This window comes from Drosophila mauritiana, chromosome 3L, assembly GCF_004382145.1.
Source record: "Drosophila mauritiana strain mau12 chromosome 3L, ASM438214v1, whole genome shotgun sequence".
NCBI classification, from domain to species: domain Eukaryota; kingdom Metazoa; phylum Arthropoda; class Insecta; order Diptera; family Drosophilidae; genus Drosophila; species Drosophila mauritiana.
The window spans coordinates 12,655,805-12,672,545 of NC_046669.1; the positions used below are offsets into that span (position 1 = coordinate 12,655,805).

Sequence of the window (16,741 nt, forward strand, 5' to 3'; positions counted from 1 at the left end):
TGTAATCCAATAAAGATCACTTTACACACAACGGAACTATTTTTTATTATCCAATTACATTACATTACAAAAATATAGTGACCCAATGATGATTTAGTGTTCCTTTAAATTATATCGATATCGAAACGATAGGTGCCCGATTCATGAAGATCGATAGTCCAAAAACTGGTCACCTTAAAAGCAATGACTGATAAGCTGTCCAAAAAACGTAAATAAATAAATAAATAAAGTTTATAAGAAAATCTGGAGGAGCACAAATATGGGAAGAAAATCCAGAAAAACAAAGTCACTGTGTCAAAACACCATCGAACATGAACCGGACCCTGAAGACACAAATGAACAAATGATAAAGAATACAGAACATATTAATGATAGAACTCAAAATTTCATAAAAACGGAAGATCCCACCGATTTATCTTATTCCCAGACTGGCTTATACGAGGGTGAGCTTAAAAACAGAAAAAAAAACGTTTAAATTGCTGACGCTTCCATCTTGCAGTGGTTATGCTAGATGCTAATGATCTGATTAAGGAGGAGTTCGCCCTGGAGGATCCGAATGCGGAAGAGCACAATCAAGAAGACGAGGAAGAGATAAGCTATCAATTGGCTGGCCCGCCAAAAATGTGTTCTAAGTGCTTGGAGGCTTTTCCCATCGACAACTTTTCATCTCACACATGCAGGGACATTAATGCCGATCGATTCAGCTGCAAAATCTGCCCTCGAAAGTTTCGTTACAAGTCTTTGCTGGTCGTACACTTAAAGTGAGTATGGTAAGGACTAGGTGACTTACGATTGGTTTTAACATTCCTCTTACCCTCCATAGAAGCCACGTCAGACGGCAAAAGGGCGAGAGCATACCGGAACTGGATTTAGCGAAACCCACAGCCTCCAGGACCAAGCCCAACTTCGAGTTAAGCTACTCACCCACTCCAAGGTGGAAGATATCTCGTCGGAGAGCTGGGATGCTGAAGCGCGACGAAATGCGTGTGCATGAACAACGCCTGTGCCTCTATTGCCCCATTGCCTTCTCAAACGAATCGCACCTGGAGAAGCACCTGAGGGATCACCATGCTGAGCGCCTTTATACAAGCGAATTAATAACCCCAGATTTCGAGACTGATGCCTCAGAACGGATATGTGTCAAATTAGACGCAGATGAAACAGTATTAAGCGTTTAGCTATTAAGTTCTATACAATCACTCGCAAGATTTTATCAAGGGGTATTCTCAAATTTAATTTAGTAATTTAATTAAAATAACTAAGCTGTAACGTTAGCAATATAAACGTTTTAAATATATATTGTTAAAAACATTTGAGGTTTTTTTTGCTTCGTTTTGTTAATTATATAAAATATTTTTCAAAATATTAAAATCGTTTACCTTCCTTTTCTATACTACAAATATCTGTAGATATTATTATCACAACGTTCCAAATATTCACGCTTCACCAGGTCGTCAATTCTTTCCTTGATAGAACTCACTTGTGGCTTTACCCGGTCTTTAAGCTCCTCATAAACGTGTGAAATTAATTGTGAGTATTCCAGTTCCTTTTTACCTTTCATAATGCGCACTATTGCAGCATCCACTTGCTTGTCTCGCCGTAATTTCAAATCATCGCATTTCTCTTCGATCTTTCTCCTTTTGGTGAGCAGGCGCTTATTGAGGATAAGTCGGCGTTTCCGGCTTGTAAAGTCCATGTTTACTTTTATAAATGGTCCACTATAAACCAGAAACTTAATCTGTTTCAATGCCTGAAAGAAAAGAAAAAAATAATTTTATAGGTAAGTCAAGAGTAATGTCTATACATATCCTATCACTCACCTCTTGGAGGGTCTCCAGATCGACGCCCAAAGCAGTCACCAATTCCTGCTTCGTGAATCGTTCATGCCGATTGAATAGCATCAGAACGGCCATTTGCAAAGTGCTCACCTCGAGAAGAAAGACCGACTGATTTAAATGACAGGTTATCTCACCAGAGGATAATTCGTTATTAAGTTGTACAATTCGTGACTTATTGCTATTTTTGTAAAACAGACGAAATTCCTCCCAAGCTTGCTGCAGTTCGTCGGGCAACGTGAGGTTAAAATTCTCAAAACCCCCCTTATTCGTGAAGCATTTTGGACGAAAATCGAATCCTAACTTGATCCGCTTGCTTTTCAAGTGGTCTTCAAACTGACTTTTTTGGATCCTCGACTGTTCTACATCTCTTAACTGCACCAATAGACATCTAGTTTCAAGGTCTCCAAACCTTTTATTCAGCAGGGAAAACATTGTGGACTCAGCGCCGTCCGAGGTGGATGTCTCATTGATTTGTCGAATCCGAAGTGCTTTCAAATACATATCTATAAATGTGTCCTTATCGCTTAAAAACTCCACGCACATAACGATCTGTTTAAGTTCATCAATAATTGCTTCCTCGGACTCCTGCCTTTTGGTCATAAGTTCGTTGGCATATGTGACAAGCAGACGGGTGGGGTAAATTTTCTGGCCCTCTCTGTTAATTTCGTCCGCGCACACCTCATCCACGATGTCCGCCAATCGTTTGTGGTCCCGCAATGCCTGCTGCAAAGGACCCTGACGAAATCCCAAGATGGCTTGGATATAATCCTTGCCTGATAATGATTTAATGGTCTCCTGCAGCCTCGCAGCGAGGTGTCTTTTTAGTATTGCCTTAAATTGTTTCCCAATCTCAATTTCTGGCATGGCTAGGCATGCGTACTTAAGGAAATGCTTGAAATCGCTGTAGTCATTGGATACGAGGATCTTTTGGAATTCGTGCAACGTCGTTGACTTGTAAAAATCCATCACCTTATCAATGAAAATTTTGTCTATCCTGGAAGACAAGGACACGTCTTGGTACTCATCGTTGGCATACAGTTCCACAATGGATTGGAGCACCTGGTATACCAATGATTTATTGTCTTCCCTGGTCATCTGACTCAAAATCTGCCTAATGGCGGTGAGAATCGTGATGCTGGGCTCGAAGACAAGTTTCTTCCAGCTCATCATGGCCAAGCGATATATCGGATACGTATTTTTGTCTCCCTCAAACCGCTCCTGTTTCACCCAGTTGCGGTTGAAGTGGTAGCAAGCTAGGTCCAGTTTCTCGCATGCCCTTTGATAGGGCACCCAGTGCTCTACATATTTGGCGATCAGTCGAATCGGTTTGACGTCGTCGAATCGGTTCTCCATTTCCATTGCTATATTTTGTAGCCGCTCCTTCAGGAAGTCGGATAGAAAAATGTATAGAGTTCTCCCGTTATTCTGGGCTGGAGCATTCCAATTGCGCTCCGTGCACTGCTTGTAAATGAGGTGGTATAAGTGCATGAGCTTTTGGGCATCAAAGGAAGAGTCATCATCGAAGATCTGGTTCACTACTTGCAAAATATTTTTGCTCAGGTCTGCCATAGAGTTAATGTAATCATTTATTCTGTCATGCCGATTCATTATTGCTAATGTTAGTGTTGCAATTTAAAGTTGATTTTTTAGGGGCAGTCAATCTGCTTACCGCGAATTTTTGCGGTGTGTTAAATGTTATACCAATCGAATAGTTTCCGCTGTTGTACGATCTTATTACTGATCGATGAATAATATACTCTATTTATCGGTCTTATCAGTTTAGGGATGTAATAATTTCCAGCACCATTCAACCATTCTTATCGATAGCTCCACAACTCAAAAACATACTAGCTCCACTGACTAAACATAATAATAATATATCACAAAACCGAACTAATAATTAAAATGTGTGGGAGCTTTGTGTGTGTTTTAAGGTTCAGATTTAGAATTTGTAACTGATTATTTCGCTTCTGTTTCATTTATTATCCCAGAATTATATAGTAATATGATTCGCATTCGTAGTTTTCAATCCAAAGTCCTGTTGCTAAAGGAAAATATATACTTTATTTATTGAAATGCTCACATATGGCAATAGAAACTTAATGGGTTACAAATTTATATAAAATAAATTTCAATTGTTCGACGCAAAAAAACTTCAACTCCACCAGCCCCCCAACTACATTTTCAAAAAGAACAAGTTTCGCTTCTTTTTAACCTTTTCCAAAGCAGGTGCCTGTTCGGTCTCATCGACGTCCTTGTCAAGGTCCGACTTTTTGCCCTTGCCCAGCTTATTTTCCTCCTTAAGCTTTTTTCGTTCCTTTTTGGATAGCTTTTTGGATGATTTGTCAGCGCTTCTCGGATGTGCTGGTGGTTCCTCGCGCTCAGAATTGTAGATATGAAGTCTATTCTTGATGCTCATATCCTCTCGCGCCTCGCGAACTCGGTCAGTCTCTAGGCTATCAATTACTTCGTTACGCATTTCAACCACCTTCACAAGGCGATTGATTAATACTTCCTCATGGGCTTTATCCGAATCGGTTTTGTTGTGCTCCGGTTGCCCCATTAATACTCGTATCTCATGCTCTATGTCCGCCTGCTCCTGCTCCAGGCGATGCTGACGTCGAAGGTACATCAGCTCCGCTTGTCTGCGGAACAATTCGTTTTTCTCGTTGACCAGCTCGAACAGTTGCAATATAAGATCTTCCACTTCCTTAGAGTTGGTGAGCACTTCTGCTGATTCGGGACCATCAGCTTCGGTGGCATCTAAGGAACGCTCACAGCGATCCCTGATCATTTTCTCCAGAATAACTCCTTGTTTCTCCAGACCCAGCTGTTGTACGGCAATAATTTCGAACTCGTGGCGAATTTCTTGCAGCGGCAGCCTTTGTAAGACTTTGCGCGGTGGTATTGGAACCGCTGGTGCTGGTCCCTTTCGCCTCTTCCATTTCCCATGAGTGGATTTATTGTGCCCCAATGGGCTTACGTTTCTATCGAAGTCGTTATACACGATAGGCGACTTTTGATCCTCCTTGTTATGTTCAATAGTGTTTTCGGGCTGAGTTGGCGGCACCAAAATGCGTCGGTATACCACATTTACTTCCTCGTCGGCATTGGATGTACTTAAGCTCTCGTCGTAGTTACTCGACTCGGTTGCCTCATCGGATAGCAGACTCTGGTCAAGTGGTATTAGTCTTCTGGTTGAATCACCCAGACTTGGGGCCTTAAGCTGAGTGTGCAACAATGCCTTTTGTTCGTCGGATAACTTTGAAAATCCAGGATCACTCTCAAAGTCCGTCTGTATTGGGGGCAAAGGTGCCTGGCGCTTCTTTCGCATCGGAGAGGTAATAGAGCTAAGACTGGTGGTGGGACTCGATTCTTCGCTTCGAAGCGGACTCCCCACTGAGGCGCGAAGTGGCTTGCGAGGCCCATTTGCAGATGGCAAGGAGATGCTTGAGCCACGGTTATCTGCTCCACGATCGAACGTTCTCATGCTATTCAAATGTTCCGAAGACGAAGAGGAAATACTACTTTTCTGGCCTTGATGCGTCAATTGTTTTGCTGGAGTCTGGGGTTTTGATATAGATATTCTCGGTGTTGGCATCGGCATTTTTTTCCCTTGCGAAAGTGTAGGGCTGGAATGTGGTTTCTCTGACGGTTTGGAGATGGATGAAAGGCCAATTTTAGGTGGCGGTGGACGGGGCGGTACAACTTTTCCTTTGCTTTGTTGGGCTGGAACGGCTTTAAGAAGCTCCACTTCATCATCAGAGCTGTCGAATGGGTTTGCACCTTTAGATGAGTCATCATCTTTAAAGGGATTTAGATCCTCTGGATAGTCAGTTTCAGATGATTTTGTCTCAATTACCTTGTCCTTGGGAGACTCGAGATCCATTTGTTTTGTAATATCACCTTCCTGCTTAGAGCAGCTTTCTGTGTTTGAGAAAATTTTATTTTCTGTACGCGAGCTTATATTGTCTTCTGGTTTAATGGCTACTTGAGTGTTACTTTCAGGAATCGGTGCTTCCTGTGATTCTGGAATGAGTGAATCTGATGTATTGTTCAAACTAATAGCTTCTTGTTTATCCAAATTATCCGGATGTATTGCATCACCAACAAGGCGATCATCTTCAAGATATATTGAGACCGAAGAAATTTTAAGTTTCTCTTTTGGGATGCTCTTTTCCGGACTAACCACAAGGTCATTGTTTTGTTCAAAGCCAGCATGTTGTTCTTCGTCTAGTGAAAGAGTAGGGACTTTTGGTTTCTCTGGTATAGCGGGTTTTACAGGAGTTGTTGATTCATTATTTTGTTCAATAAGGCCGCTATCTTCTTCGTCCAGTGGAATAGAAGAGATTTTAGGTTCCTCTGTTAATATAGGCTTTACCGGATTAATAGTTAGTTCATTATTTTGTTCATCTTTGTTGGACGGCGGTTGGATGTTTTCAGGCTTATCAGTAGTACGTATATCGTTATCTTCCAGGTCTTCGGGTTTATCTTCAGATTCAGAGTAATCAGAACTTTGTGCCATTATTTGTTTATCATTCGGAGAATCAGTAGTGGTTGTCTTTAACTTTAAAATGTCAGATTCCGGTTCACTTTCTTCATCGGGGCAAGTCTCGCAACAGTATATATTATTGACCTCCGTTTCGTAAAAACTCCCGGGTGTGAGTAATGACGAACATCTTGCACATTTCAAGCATGTGCGATGATAAGCCCGTTTTCCGACGAGGACCCTTTCGGCAAGAAAAACCGGAAGCTCGCATTTCTGGCACTTATCACGGCGGGGCATTCCAACAATGTGCATTACTTTTTGCGGTGGCTCACCCTCTTCGCCAAGCGGCTCCTCTGGCTTCGGGTGCTTCAGGCTCTTGCCGAGCACCTTGTAAAACTGGGATAAATACGTTAGTATGGAGAGTCTATCAGGTACTTCATACGAAACCATGTCAGCTGCATCGAGCAGTGCGGGAATTCCCAAATATTTCTCGGCCGTTGTAAAGGCCAAATCGTTGTTCTCATAGATATCGTCTGCTTTAAGTCGGTCAAAGTCTATAAGGTCAGGCCGAAAGTGGTGTATTATGGCGCAAAAGGCAAGTCCATTTCGCCAGGAAGTGGTCATGTTCTCCACCTTGACCCCATTATATCCTTGGGTCACAACTCGGCACCAGTACTCCAAAGCCTTCGTACCAGTTCCAACTTTTGTGCCACGACGATCAGACATTTTAGTGGGTTAATTGCTTGCTTATTGGATAATATAACTAAACGAAAATAGCGGGCACAAACTGTAGACTAAGTGAACAACAAAAGCACATCGTGCCACTTGACTTGAGTAAAATCAAATGAGATTTATCTGGCACAAATTACATTAAATGTAAACAAAGCAAAACGGTGACTCAAATAAATCTCCCAATCAGATTTAGTGGTGGGAGTCCGCAGCTATCGATAGTTGTTCCGTGCCATTTTCCCTACTTAAAAACAAGATGTTTAGAAATTTCTGAAATTCTTTAATTTTCCTCAGGTATTCCACATTTTTCAATTATTTTGTTGCTAGTCTTTATTGTCTTGCACTTTGCAACAGGTGGTCGTGTGAACAATCCGCTGGCAGAGTGTATCGACTTAAATTGGTAGTATCGATAGCAACTCCTTGGTTTGTACATACCTAATTTCGAGGAAGTAAACAAACAATTCTGCTTTATGTTTATTTTATATTATATTATATTTTAATATAAGTCAATTTTAAACAATTAAAACACAAGTAATGCTCAGAAGATTTATAGGTTTTTTAAAATACGAATTATTTAGCTCAACAAAGAATATAGTCATTCCAGAAATTGGAATACAAGTTATTATGGAAGTTTACCCACCAGACTCCTTTTCATCTTTATATTTTATAGAAAATCAACTCGGAAATTACATGGCGAAAAGTTGTTTTACCATTTTAAAACTATTAATTTTTGCATTGACTTCTCTCAGTGTATTCAAACAGAAAAATTACTTCTTGATGTTATATCCGTGAAATAGCCTGGTCACACCGACGATAAGCAGCCCCGCATCTATCGAGAATTGTTACGCCGGCACGTGTAGTTGAGTAAAAAGTTCACTCATTAACTTTTATCAAGCGCTCCAGTTTGCATTTAAGAATTAAAATGGTGAGTTAAAAGTGCATTGCCCCATATGCGGTTTAGAAGACAGTTTGAAATCGAAGGATGATGTCGGTTTTTCGAGAAGGTTCCACGGCTTTCGGCCCACATCCCATTCGCCGGGCTGTTGTGTAATCAATAAGAAAAACATGAAACATGGGTTAATTGTTGGGGCTTTTTTAATGATCCTCAGGCCGCCGCTATCAAGAAGATCATCCCCATGCTGGACCGCATCCTAATCCAGCGGGCCGAGGCGCTGACCAAGACGAAAGGAGGCATTGTTTTGCCAGAGAAATCGGTGGGCAAAGTGCTTGAAGGCACCGTTCTGGCCGTTGGCCCTGGCACCCGTAATGCCGTGAGTATTTCCCCATTATCAATACAGAGAGGGTCATCTAATCACTGAACATCCCACTTCATCCGCAGTCCACTGGCAACCACATTCCCATTGGCGTGAAGGAGGGCGATCGTGTTCTGCTGCCCGAATTCGGTGGCACCAAGGTGAACCTGGAGGGTGACCAGAAGGAGCTGTTCCTCTTCCGCGAGTCCGACATCCTGGCCAAATTGGAGTAGATCTCGCCGCCGGACACTGTCTCACAATTCTATGAATTCTATGTTTTTTATTAGTATGTAACACACCCACAAACCCGAAACTAAAAAACTACAATAAACGCTGATGCAATATTTTTGTTTGCATTGCGCATGGACCGCCAATTAATAAATTTCGAGTTACTTGTTAAAACTAGAGGCACAGATGTTTTTTTGTTATTTGACTCGAGAAAATATCGGATTCATTCGCGGAAATGTAGTTTTAGTAAATAAATTTATGATTTAGTATCAAATTTCATTCTGCAAACAGAAATTACGAATTACGTAACTAAATGTATTCGGAGTTAAAAACTAATTGAAGAATAAATCCCAAATGATTTTACTTTCTTTCAAAGTGCAAATTAAAGATTACTCGTTTAAAACATACAAATATCTATATTTGAACTCCTACTTAAGGCTATGTTAATCCAACTTCAGGTTGCTCAGTCCATAGACCTGATTAAATGCCGATCTCCGTTTGATGTCCGGCATTCCCTCCACAGCCGCCCGCTCTCGAGAGATCTTCACTAGAGCTTCAAAAGATCGCGGCTCCCAAATGGCGAGGTCGGATAGGACTTTTCTGAAAGATGTTATAGGTGGTTGGTTAAAGGATCTGGGAATCTACCGGTGGTACCCACTTGTTGAGCAGAATATCGGAGCGCGCGAGGCCCTCCTTGAAGGTTTCCAGACCTACTCCATACTGCTGACAACCCGCCTCCACGCGTGTGCTCCACAGTTGTGCCATGTCCAGTTTCTTTAGCTTTCGCCCCTTGGTGGCGTAGGCCAGTGCCCTATGGACACTCCGGATGGCGAAGGAGTAGACATTGCGAGTGCGGCTTCTATAATGCTGCAGAAATTAAGCACTACGAACTTATTATTGTTATTTTGGCCATGATATTCGGAAACGTACCGCTGCCAGCTTGAAAATGCGCCTCTTCCGCCAGAATTCGTCCGGACCACGGGACCGCACTAGCATGGGCAGATTCAGGAAGACCATGGCTTGATATTAACAGAATATCGGTCGAGTTTTTATATATTTTTAATTGATCTCAACGAATCTACTTGTTATTTTACATAACCTACGCGGCGCTGTTAATATAAGCATGTTATCGATAAGATATCGATGAAAGGCGTGCAGTCAAGAAATTAAAAAAAAAAGTTGTAGAATACCTACAAATGTAGTTCATTTAAGTTACTATTAAATGTTGTCTGCCTATATAAAAATTGTTATACCCTTAAAACTCAATATTTCGATAGTTTACGGTACATAACTATCGCTTATTGTTACAGGGGGTATAGGCTAAAGAGAATTGCACACATAATTTATTCTTTAAAACATTTTCTGCTAAACGTAATGTTAAATATTGATTTATCTAACTTATTTTATGACTCTTTTTATTAAAAGCTGTAAGAATTATATTACTAATATCTATGATGATCACGAGCCTTATGCTTTAGCGGTCATTCACTGTGCTGTCTATCGTTATCGAAAGCTTTGCCGGTTTATTTACATTTCGGCGCATTGAACCAAGCAAATGTTTTAGAAAACCGCAATTTCGGTGTTTTGGCGCACATCAGCAGCACAAAAAGAATCCCGATCCCCCAGCCATGTGTGCAAAAAGCCGAGTGGCTGCTCCTGGGGCCGGCGGGGCCAGCCTGTGTTCCGAAGGCCGCATCAGTTTATATTGCTTTCTGATCACCGCAGCTCTAGTCCTGATTCCCTCGGTGCCCCAGAATCTTTATGGAATGGTGCCACAGGTGTGGGGCGCCGTGCTCTGGGGTCCTTTTTTGTACTACGCACTCATTAACATGATCATACGGTTTGTGCTGCGGAACCACGACTACCAGGTGAGTCAATCGATGAGACGCGATAAACCTTATCAGTGCTATGGTGCTAACTATTCTTGCACCACAGGTGGCTATTAGGGCCTCCTTCCTGGGCTTTGCCATGGCCGTGAGTGTGCTGGTCATCTGCTTTGCTCCCAACGAGTGGCAGCAATTTGGCGCCTACGGATGCTTCATGTCCCTTTTCCACTACTCGGAGTTCCTTGTGATCGCCTTTGCCAATCCACGCACTCTCAGTCTCGACTCCTTTATGCTGAACCACTCTGTGCACTATGGACTGGCGGCGGCAGCCAGTTGGATCGAGTTCTCACTAGAGGTGTACTTCCTGCCGCAGTTCAAGAGATACGGATACATTTGGGTGGCGGGCGTGGTCCTGTGCTTAATGGGCGAGGTGGTTCGCAAGGCAGCCATCATCACAGCCGGCCGGAGCTTCACTCACTTGGTTAGTCGTGATGATTTGTTAATACATGGACATATAAACCTATATAACTAAATAGCTTGTAAACTTCTCATCACACATCTAAATTATTAACAAACAAATTTCCTACAGGTCCAAAATGAGAAGCACTCGGAACACAAGCTAATAACAAGCGGGATCTACGCCTATTGCCGCCACCCGTCTTATGTCGGCTGGTTCTGGTGGTCCATCGGAACACAGATCGTGCTATTGAATCCCATCTGCATATGCATTTACACACTGGTCAGCTGGCTGTTCTTCCACGATCGCATCTACGTCGAGGAGTACTCCCTGCTCAACTTCTTCCAGTCGGACTATGTGCGCTATCAAAAGCGGGTGCCAACGGGCCTGCCCTTCATCCGGGGCTATCTGGTCGATTAGTGCCTCCGATCTGGGGTTCAATGTCAAAAGTCGCCATGGCAAACAACAAAATTCTATTTTAGGTTTAGGTATACAAGGTACACAGCAGTTCTCTTTTGTATAGCAAAAAAAAATGTACAAGCACATTGTTTTTTCCAAATAAGTTTTCTAATATTTAGCATGTTGTTTTGTATTCATAAACTAGTCAAAGCATGTTGCTGAACTGATAATCTAATCTTTCTGTTGGGTTAATTGTGAATTTATGGGCCGCATTAGCAAGCAAATGAAACAGCTGCGTGTTTCACAAGTTTATCTTGTCTATCTATTGTTGCTGATAATCTTATCTGCTGATGACTCCTCGTTGTAACTTTGGACATCAATAAGACTTGTAGTCGTCTGTATTATACTCCCGATTGGTATCTTATACCATAAATGGATAAGAAACCCAATAAATGAAAGGATGAGGAAATGAACCTCCTCCTTTCACCTCTTATCTGAAAATCAATACAAAGATTTCAAGTTTTACAAAATGTTGACTTTTGTGTCTCGCTCGCGTGTCACTTTTGTTTTATTATCAATTTAAATTCGAATATTGCTCTATCTATAAGACACAAGCCTCACTCTTGCTATTTGTTCACGTCATTTCACATGTGTATGCTTTTGTATGTGTCTGAGTGTGGGTTATATGTATGTACAAACAATTATCAGTGTTAACAAAATGGTTTAGTCACTCTCATTTACTTAATTAACAATTGCAAATCTTGCTGCGCTTTGTCTGGCTCCTTCGATGTCCTCGTGTGTGTAAGGTTTCTGTAGCTTCCGCATCGGGTTTTACTCAACGAACTCCGGTTCGCCGGAGTATGTGCAACCCGGATTCTTGATAATGTGCCCGGCTGCATAGTTTCCGCACCTGATGCAAACGTCCAGCGACTTGCCCTGCACAAACTGCGATAGGAATCCTCCAACGAATGCATCCCCAGCGCCATTGGTATCGACAATTTCATGCACCGCCAATTTCGTGACCGGGAACTCCTGCACCGAATCCTGCTGAATAAGCAGTACAGGATCGCAGCCCTGCGTGAGAATGGCAATGCGCGGCCGCGCCGGGTTTTTCTTCTCCATCGCCACCAATCGCTTGCCAATCTCGCGCAGGTCCCCGCTGGGCCACTGCTGGGCCTCGGCGAACGCCTGAGCCTCCGCCTCGTTCCCGAAGATGATGTCCACGTAAGGCAGGGCGGCCAGCAGCGGTGCCATGTAGAATTGCGATATGAATGGTGCGCTGAGGTTCATTAGGAACGGTCGCTGTTTGGCATGGGCGGTGGCCGCCACCTGCATAATGCTTGGCGGGTTCACAGTGAGGAAGAAGCCCTGGGAAATGAAATTAAAGAAGTATTATACATATGATCTTTGTGTTTAAAAAGAACACGAAGTAAAATTAAGGAAAGATTTGTTAGGTAGTTAAGAACAAAATTAATGTGAAATTAAGAAACTGAACAATGTCTTAGACATAGCTTAACTACTTTGTGCCATTAATTTATAACTTCCGGCATCGATTCTACCCCAAATATCGAAGCAAAAACCAAGAACTCACCGAAATGTAGTAGTACTGGGCGTTATCCACCAGAGCCTTGTTGCTGGGCTCCTCCAGGTGATCGATGGTGAAGTTGTTGGCGGCCGCCAGGTTAGCGCAGAGCGATCGGTGGGTGCCGGTGATCAGGACGGCACAGGTTCCCGTGGGCACGTCCTTCTTCACCTGGTAGTGAACATCCAGTCCGGCGGCTTGCGCCTTTTCTTTCAGGATACCGGCGTACCGATCCTCACCGACGCAGCCGAAGAACACAGCCACCCTGGGCTGCCGAAGAATCCATTGGGCAATTCTCAGAGAATTTTGCACGGATCCGCCAGCCAGAAACTCCGCCTGGTAGTCTTCGACCAGCTCCCCGTAGATGGGCATGTGTCGGTCCTCGGCCAGGATCGCATCATCCTCGTTCATAGAGTACTTCTGCAGGAAGTTCAGGGGAACAACGGCGGAGATATCCAGCAGCGGGTTGCCGCATCCGACCAGGATTCCTTCTCTGTGGAACAAAAAAAAATATTATTTGGATTAGTAGTGCTATCTTCACTGTTTCGCTAAGTACATAGCAGTAGCCCCAAACCTGACGCGGTCGCACATGTTGCTCGTCTGAGGGCCTCAAGCTAATGCGCTCAATTAACAATACCATTCAACATCGCGTTCAGCCAGAGCTTTTAAGCGCAATCAGCTGGCGATGAACCTCACAGATAGCCCTACCTCCAGTGAAAGAAGACTGACAGTCGAAATATTGCGCATACGCCCGGTGTGTACTGCACGAATACTAATTCTCATAAAGGTTTTTAGGGTGCAAGAATAACAATGCTGATTCTTTAGAACTCATTCAATATACTGCCATAATATTAATCTAGCAAACTAATTGTTGGACGAATAAGTGTAGCTACATATAAGAAATTATGGCCCCTAATCGAGCCATCATCACTATCCGGGACGCCAGTGTGCTCTTGTTTACGATAATGTTTGTAGTTGTTGTTGGCAAGAATTCGCCCTGCTTATCAGTCGCATATTTCGGATTCGAGAGATTCTGGCGGCGAAGAACCTATCCGGATATATACATAATAATTCATTCACACGCTCGCCGGCACACCCCTACTATTTATTGTATATCACGGATCAACATTCAGAGATCGTAGTTTCTGTGAGTTACAGATAACGCAGGCAAACACGCGCACACACACGTACCATACACATATCACACGATTTTCACATGCCGCTGTAAATTTTCGGCAATTATGTGGTTGTGCGTGTGTGTTGCGACACGAGAATCGGGAGCACATGGTGGCTATTTTTTATAGTCTTCTTACTCTTTTCTATTTGGTTAATAATACTAAACCACTACACTTGCAACTTACTGTAGCGTGCTCGTCATTCTCCTCGTGTGATTGTTGTTGTTGCTGCTGCTGCCTTCTTATGTAAACATAAACAAGGTGTTGCACTTCAGGTCTCCGTCTGCGCTCTCAACTCGTATAAGTCGCTATCCGGCGTATAATCGAATGGGGAGATATAGTCGCGTATATTTATATTTATAGGCGATTTATCACGGGCTGCTGTCGTCGGAAGCGCGAGTTGCGGGCGTTTGAGAATTCGGTATTGTTTATCTCAGTGTTACCAGGTGTCGCGGGTCACGTATCTGTGGCTAATGCGTGGTAACTCGCGAGACGGTAACTCTGTGCACTGCTAAAAAAGCGAAGGAACTTTTCATTGCAATAGGATCGAAATAGTTTTCCATAGCAATGATGTTACTCTTAAAAATATAAATATTTTTATTAAGCAATTCGATTCCACAGAAGGTTGTTAAACTCGTCAGATAAGTTTATAACAAAAAGATAAGATAAAATTGAGTTTATGTGCACAGCGAAAAAAATGGAAGAATTAGAATAGATTTCTGTAGAATATAATTGCTTTCAAAATATAAATCTTTAGGTTTAACACTCTTAACAAAATCATGTAAAAACAAAGTAAAAACTTGAACAAATGGCATGGACAGAGTATATATGTATAGATAGATTTCTGTAGCAATATTCTTGGTCTTAAAGATTTATTTATTTATTTATTAAATGGTATAGCATTGGCTACGAGGCCTACAGCTATATTAATTTACAATGGTATTATATCTTAATTTAGTCAATATCTAATTTGCTTACTAATTGCTGACTTGTTATGTGCATTTGCCTGTTTTGTTTTTAGATTTTGTGGTGTAATTTGGTTTTTTTGAGGAAAAGTATGAGTTTTTGTATGTTATCTGGATTGGGTTTGCTAAGAAGGTCTAGAGGGTCTTAAAGATATAATATAATAATATATATAATATAATATATACCAGAAAATTGGGAAACCCACTCAAGCTAAGTCGTATAAAAAATCAATCAATCAGAAAAGTTAAAATATTAAAGAAAATCCAAGTAAGTTTTATACATTTTTAGAATAATGTCATAAACTCTAGTAAGAACTTGGCATAAATTTCCATTGCACACCACTATCGATCGCGTCATCATGCAGCTCTGCAAAACTATCGATATTTGTACCAATAGCTGAAAACTCACATCTCCACCGCCATGCCGACTTTGTTCTCTTTCTTTCCGGTTGTCAAAAGGTACAGATGCGTGGATTTTTTTTCTGCGAAATTAAAAGGTTTTCTTATCGAAAATGTAATAAATATAAACATTTAACTATCTTTTCCAGTGCAGTGCATCCTTAACCGCAGAACAATGGCCGACGTTGATGTGTAAGTGGTTGTTTCATAGACGAAAAACGCATTTTACGCCTTGCTCGAAAAAACCTCTTGTTGATGAAATTAATTGGTCCGTGTTTATGAATTTCCATTGATTATAAATTCTCCAATTACTGAACAAGCAAGGCTAAGTCGAGTTTTGTGTGATGCGGCAAGGCATGTGGCGCTGATTGCTAATAGTATATATTTTTTCGATCTAGTGATGTTCCCTCCGCTGCCCCCGTCCTCGATGGCGCCATGGACATTAACACTGCCCTCCAGGAGGTTCTGAAGAAGTCCCTGATCGCCGATGGACTCGTCCATGGCATCCACCAGGCCTGCAAGGCCCTGGACAAGTAAGTAGTCCCACTATCTAGCGGGCAACGTGGTTATTCACTTGGGCTCTTTGATGCAAAATGCGAAAGGGTAAAAGTTGTAGTAATATATTCCAAAGTCGATCATTCTATAGTTAAAAACAAACTATATAATTGAAAGAAATATATGTATATTTTAGTTCAAATCAAAATGCATAGACCACGTTTTAAAAAAATGTGGGTCTTCGTTCAACTTAACCTATTTTCCTATCGTTTATTAATTGTAATGATATTTATAATAATCTACTAAGTGCATTAAAGATAAATCCCACGTGTGTTTCCATATTAAATCATCTTGATTTTGCTGTTCTGACTGTGATGAAATTAATTGGTCCGTGTTTATGAATTTATATTGATTAAAAACCTTCCAATTACTGAGCAAATGACAGCAAATCGAGTTGCATTGTATGATAAAAACCATTCCTAATTACCATATATTGTTTTACCAACAGGCGTCAGGCTGTTCTGTGCATCCTGGCCGAGTCCTTCGACGAGCCCAACTACAAGAAGCTGGTCACCGCCCTGTGCAACGAGCACCAGATCCCCCTTATCCGCGTGGACTCGCACAAGAAGTTGGGCGAATGGTCCGGTCTGTGCAAGATCGACAAGGAGGGCAAGCCCCGCAAGGTGTGCGGCTGCTCCGTGGTCGTGATCAAGGATTTCGGTGAGGAGACACCCGCTTTGGACGTGGTTAAGGACCATCTCAGGCAGAACAGCTAAACAGCTGCGCACTGCCTGCTGAATGAGAGACTACGTGAAAGTTCTTTTTAAGCTATTCGCTAATTGAAAATAAAACGTATTGCACCTGAATCCAGATGAAAAAATAAAAGAAAGTCGACCTTTTTTACAT

General features: G+C 42.1%; 8 protein-coding genes and 2 non-coding genes across 12 annotated transcripts; 6 read left to right on the top strand and 4 right to left on the bottom strand.

The window, feature by feature from the left end:
• Nucleotides 1-53: 53 nt before the first annotated feature.
• LOC117142100 (cullin-1) lies at nucleotides 54-3,802 on the bottom strand. 2 transcript variants are annotated; one of them, XM_033305986.1, is made up of 3 exons: nucleotides 1,821-3,802; nucleotides 1,380-1,750; nucleotides 54-195 (listed from the first exon to the last, which is right to left on the bottom strand). In XM_033305986.1, the coding sequence occupies exons 1-2, from the start codon at nucleotides 3,444-3,446 to the stop codon at nucleotides 1,394-1,396; spliced, it is 1,983 nt and encodes a 660-aa protein (XP_033161877.1). In that variant the 5' UTR covers nucleotides 3,447-3,802; the 3' UTR covers nucleotides 54-195; nucleotides 1,380-1,393. The 2 variants fall into 2 exon arrangements, with proteins under 2 accessions (XP_033161877.1, XP_033161876.1); XM_033305985.1 differs by lacking the exon at nucleotides 54-195 and having other exon boundaries at nucleotides 1,272-1,750.
• On the top strand, nucleotides 161-1,268 carry LOC117142103 (zinc finger protein 888). The gene is made up of 3 exons (XM_033305988.1): nucleotides 161-443; nucleotides 500-761; nucleotides 824-1,268. Exons 1-3 carry the CDS (start codon nucleotides 260-262, stop codon nucleotides 1,176-1,178), a joined length of 801 nt encoding a protein of 266 aa, XP_033161879.1. The 5' UTR covers nucleotides 161-259; the 3' UTR covers nucleotides 1,179-1,268.
• Nucleotides 3,803-3,883: 81 nt separating the features above from the next.
• Nucleotides 3,884-7,243, bottom strand: LOC117142099 (MICAL-like protein 1). Its single transcript, XM_033305984.1, has one exon. It carries the CDS (start codon nucleotides 7,051-7,053, stop codon nucleotides 4,015-4,017), a length of 3,039 nt encoding a protein of 1,012 aa, XP_033161875.1. The 5' UTR covers nucleotides 7,054-7,243; the 3' UTR covers nucleotides 3,884-4,014.
• A 611-nt stretch (nucleotides 7,244-7,854) lies between these two features.
• LOC117142105 (10 kDa heat shock protein, mitochondrial) lies at nucleotides 7,855-8,716 on the top strand. Its single transcript, XM_033305991.1, has 3 exons — nucleotides 7,855-7,981; nucleotides 8,166-8,327; nucleotides 8,396-8,716. The coding sequence occupies exons 1-3, from the start codon at nucleotides 7,979-7,981 to the stop codon at nucleotides 8,540-8,542; spliced, it is 312 nt and encodes a 103-aa protein (XP_033161882.1). The 5' UTR covers nucleotides 7,855-7,978; the 3' UTR covers nucleotides 8,543-8,716.
• Nucleotides 8,717-8,873: 157 nt separating this feature from the next.
• On the bottom strand, nucleotides 8,874-9,661 carry LOC117142104 (39S ribosomal protein L20, mitochondrial). Its single transcript, XM_033305989.1, has 3 exons — nucleotides 9,468-9,661; nucleotides 9,196-9,404; nucleotides 8,874-9,137 (listed from the first exon to the last, which is right to left on the bottom strand). The coding sequence occupies exons 1-3, from the start codon at nucleotides 9,552-9,554 to the stop codon at nucleotides 8,981-8,983; spliced, it is 453 nt and encodes a 150-aa protein (XP_033161880.1). The 5' UTR covers nucleotides 9,555-9,661; the 3' UTR covers nucleotides 8,874-8,980.
• A 381-nt stretch (nucleotides 9,662-10,042) lies between these two features.
• On the top strand, nucleotides 10,043-11,454 carry LOC117140652 (protein-S-isoprenylcysteine O-methyltransferase). Its single transcript, XM_033303693.1, has 3 exons — nucleotides 10,043-10,405; nucleotides 10,473-10,844; nucleotides 10,953-11,454. Exons 1-3 carry the CDS (start codon nucleotides 10,166-10,168, stop codon nucleotides 11,238-11,240), a joined length of 900 nt encoding a protein of 299 aa, XP_033159584.1. The 5' UTR covers nucleotides 10,043-10,165; the 3' UTR covers nucleotides 11,241-11,454.
• Nucleotides 11,455-11,739: 285 nt separating this feature from the next.
• On the bottom strand, nucleotides 11,740-14,412 carry LOC117140651 (adenosine kinase). Of its 2 annotated transcripts, none has more exons than XM_033303690.1 (3): nucleotides 14,163-14,412; nucleotides 12,811-13,294; nucleotides 11,740-12,587 (listed from the first exon to the last, which is right to left on the bottom strand). In XM_033303690.1, exons 1-3 carry the CDS (start codon nucleotides 14,177-14,179, stop codon nucleotides 12,051-12,053), a joined length of 1,038 nt encoding a protein of 345 aa, XP_033159581.1. In that variant the 5' UTR covers nucleotides 14,180-14,412; the 3' UTR covers nucleotides 11,740-12,050. The 2 variants fall into 2 exon arrangements, with proteins under 2 accessions (XP_033159581.1, XP_033159583.1); XM_033303692.1 differs by lacking the exon at nucleotides 14,163-14,412 and adding an exon at nucleotides 13,376-13,434.
• A 963-nt stretch (nucleotides 14,413-15,375) lies between these two features.
• Nucleotides 15,376-16,740, top strand: LOC117141752 (40S ribosomal protein S12). Its single transcript, XM_033305374.1, has 4 exons — nucleotides 15,376-15,400; nucleotides 15,490-15,532; nucleotides 15,739-15,873; nucleotides 16,344-16,740. Exons 2-4 carry the CDS (start codon nucleotides 15,516-15,518, stop codon nucleotides 16,609-16,611), a joined length of 420 nt encoding a protein of 139 aa, XP_033161265.1. The 5' UTR covers nucleotides 15,376-15,400; nucleotides 15,490-15,515; the 3' UTR covers nucleotides 16,612-16,740.
• LOC117142153 lies at nucleotides 15,590-15,660 on the top strand. Its single transcript, XR_004459545.1, has one exon. It is a non-coding gene; the product is annotated as a small nucleolar RNA U18 (small nucleolar RNA).
• On the top strand, nucleotides 16,204-16,274 carry LOC117142152. The gene has a single exon (XR_004459544.1). It is a non-coding gene; the product is annotated as a small nucleolar RNA U18 (small nucleolar RNA).
• Nucleotide 16,741: the final 1 nt, after the last annotated feature.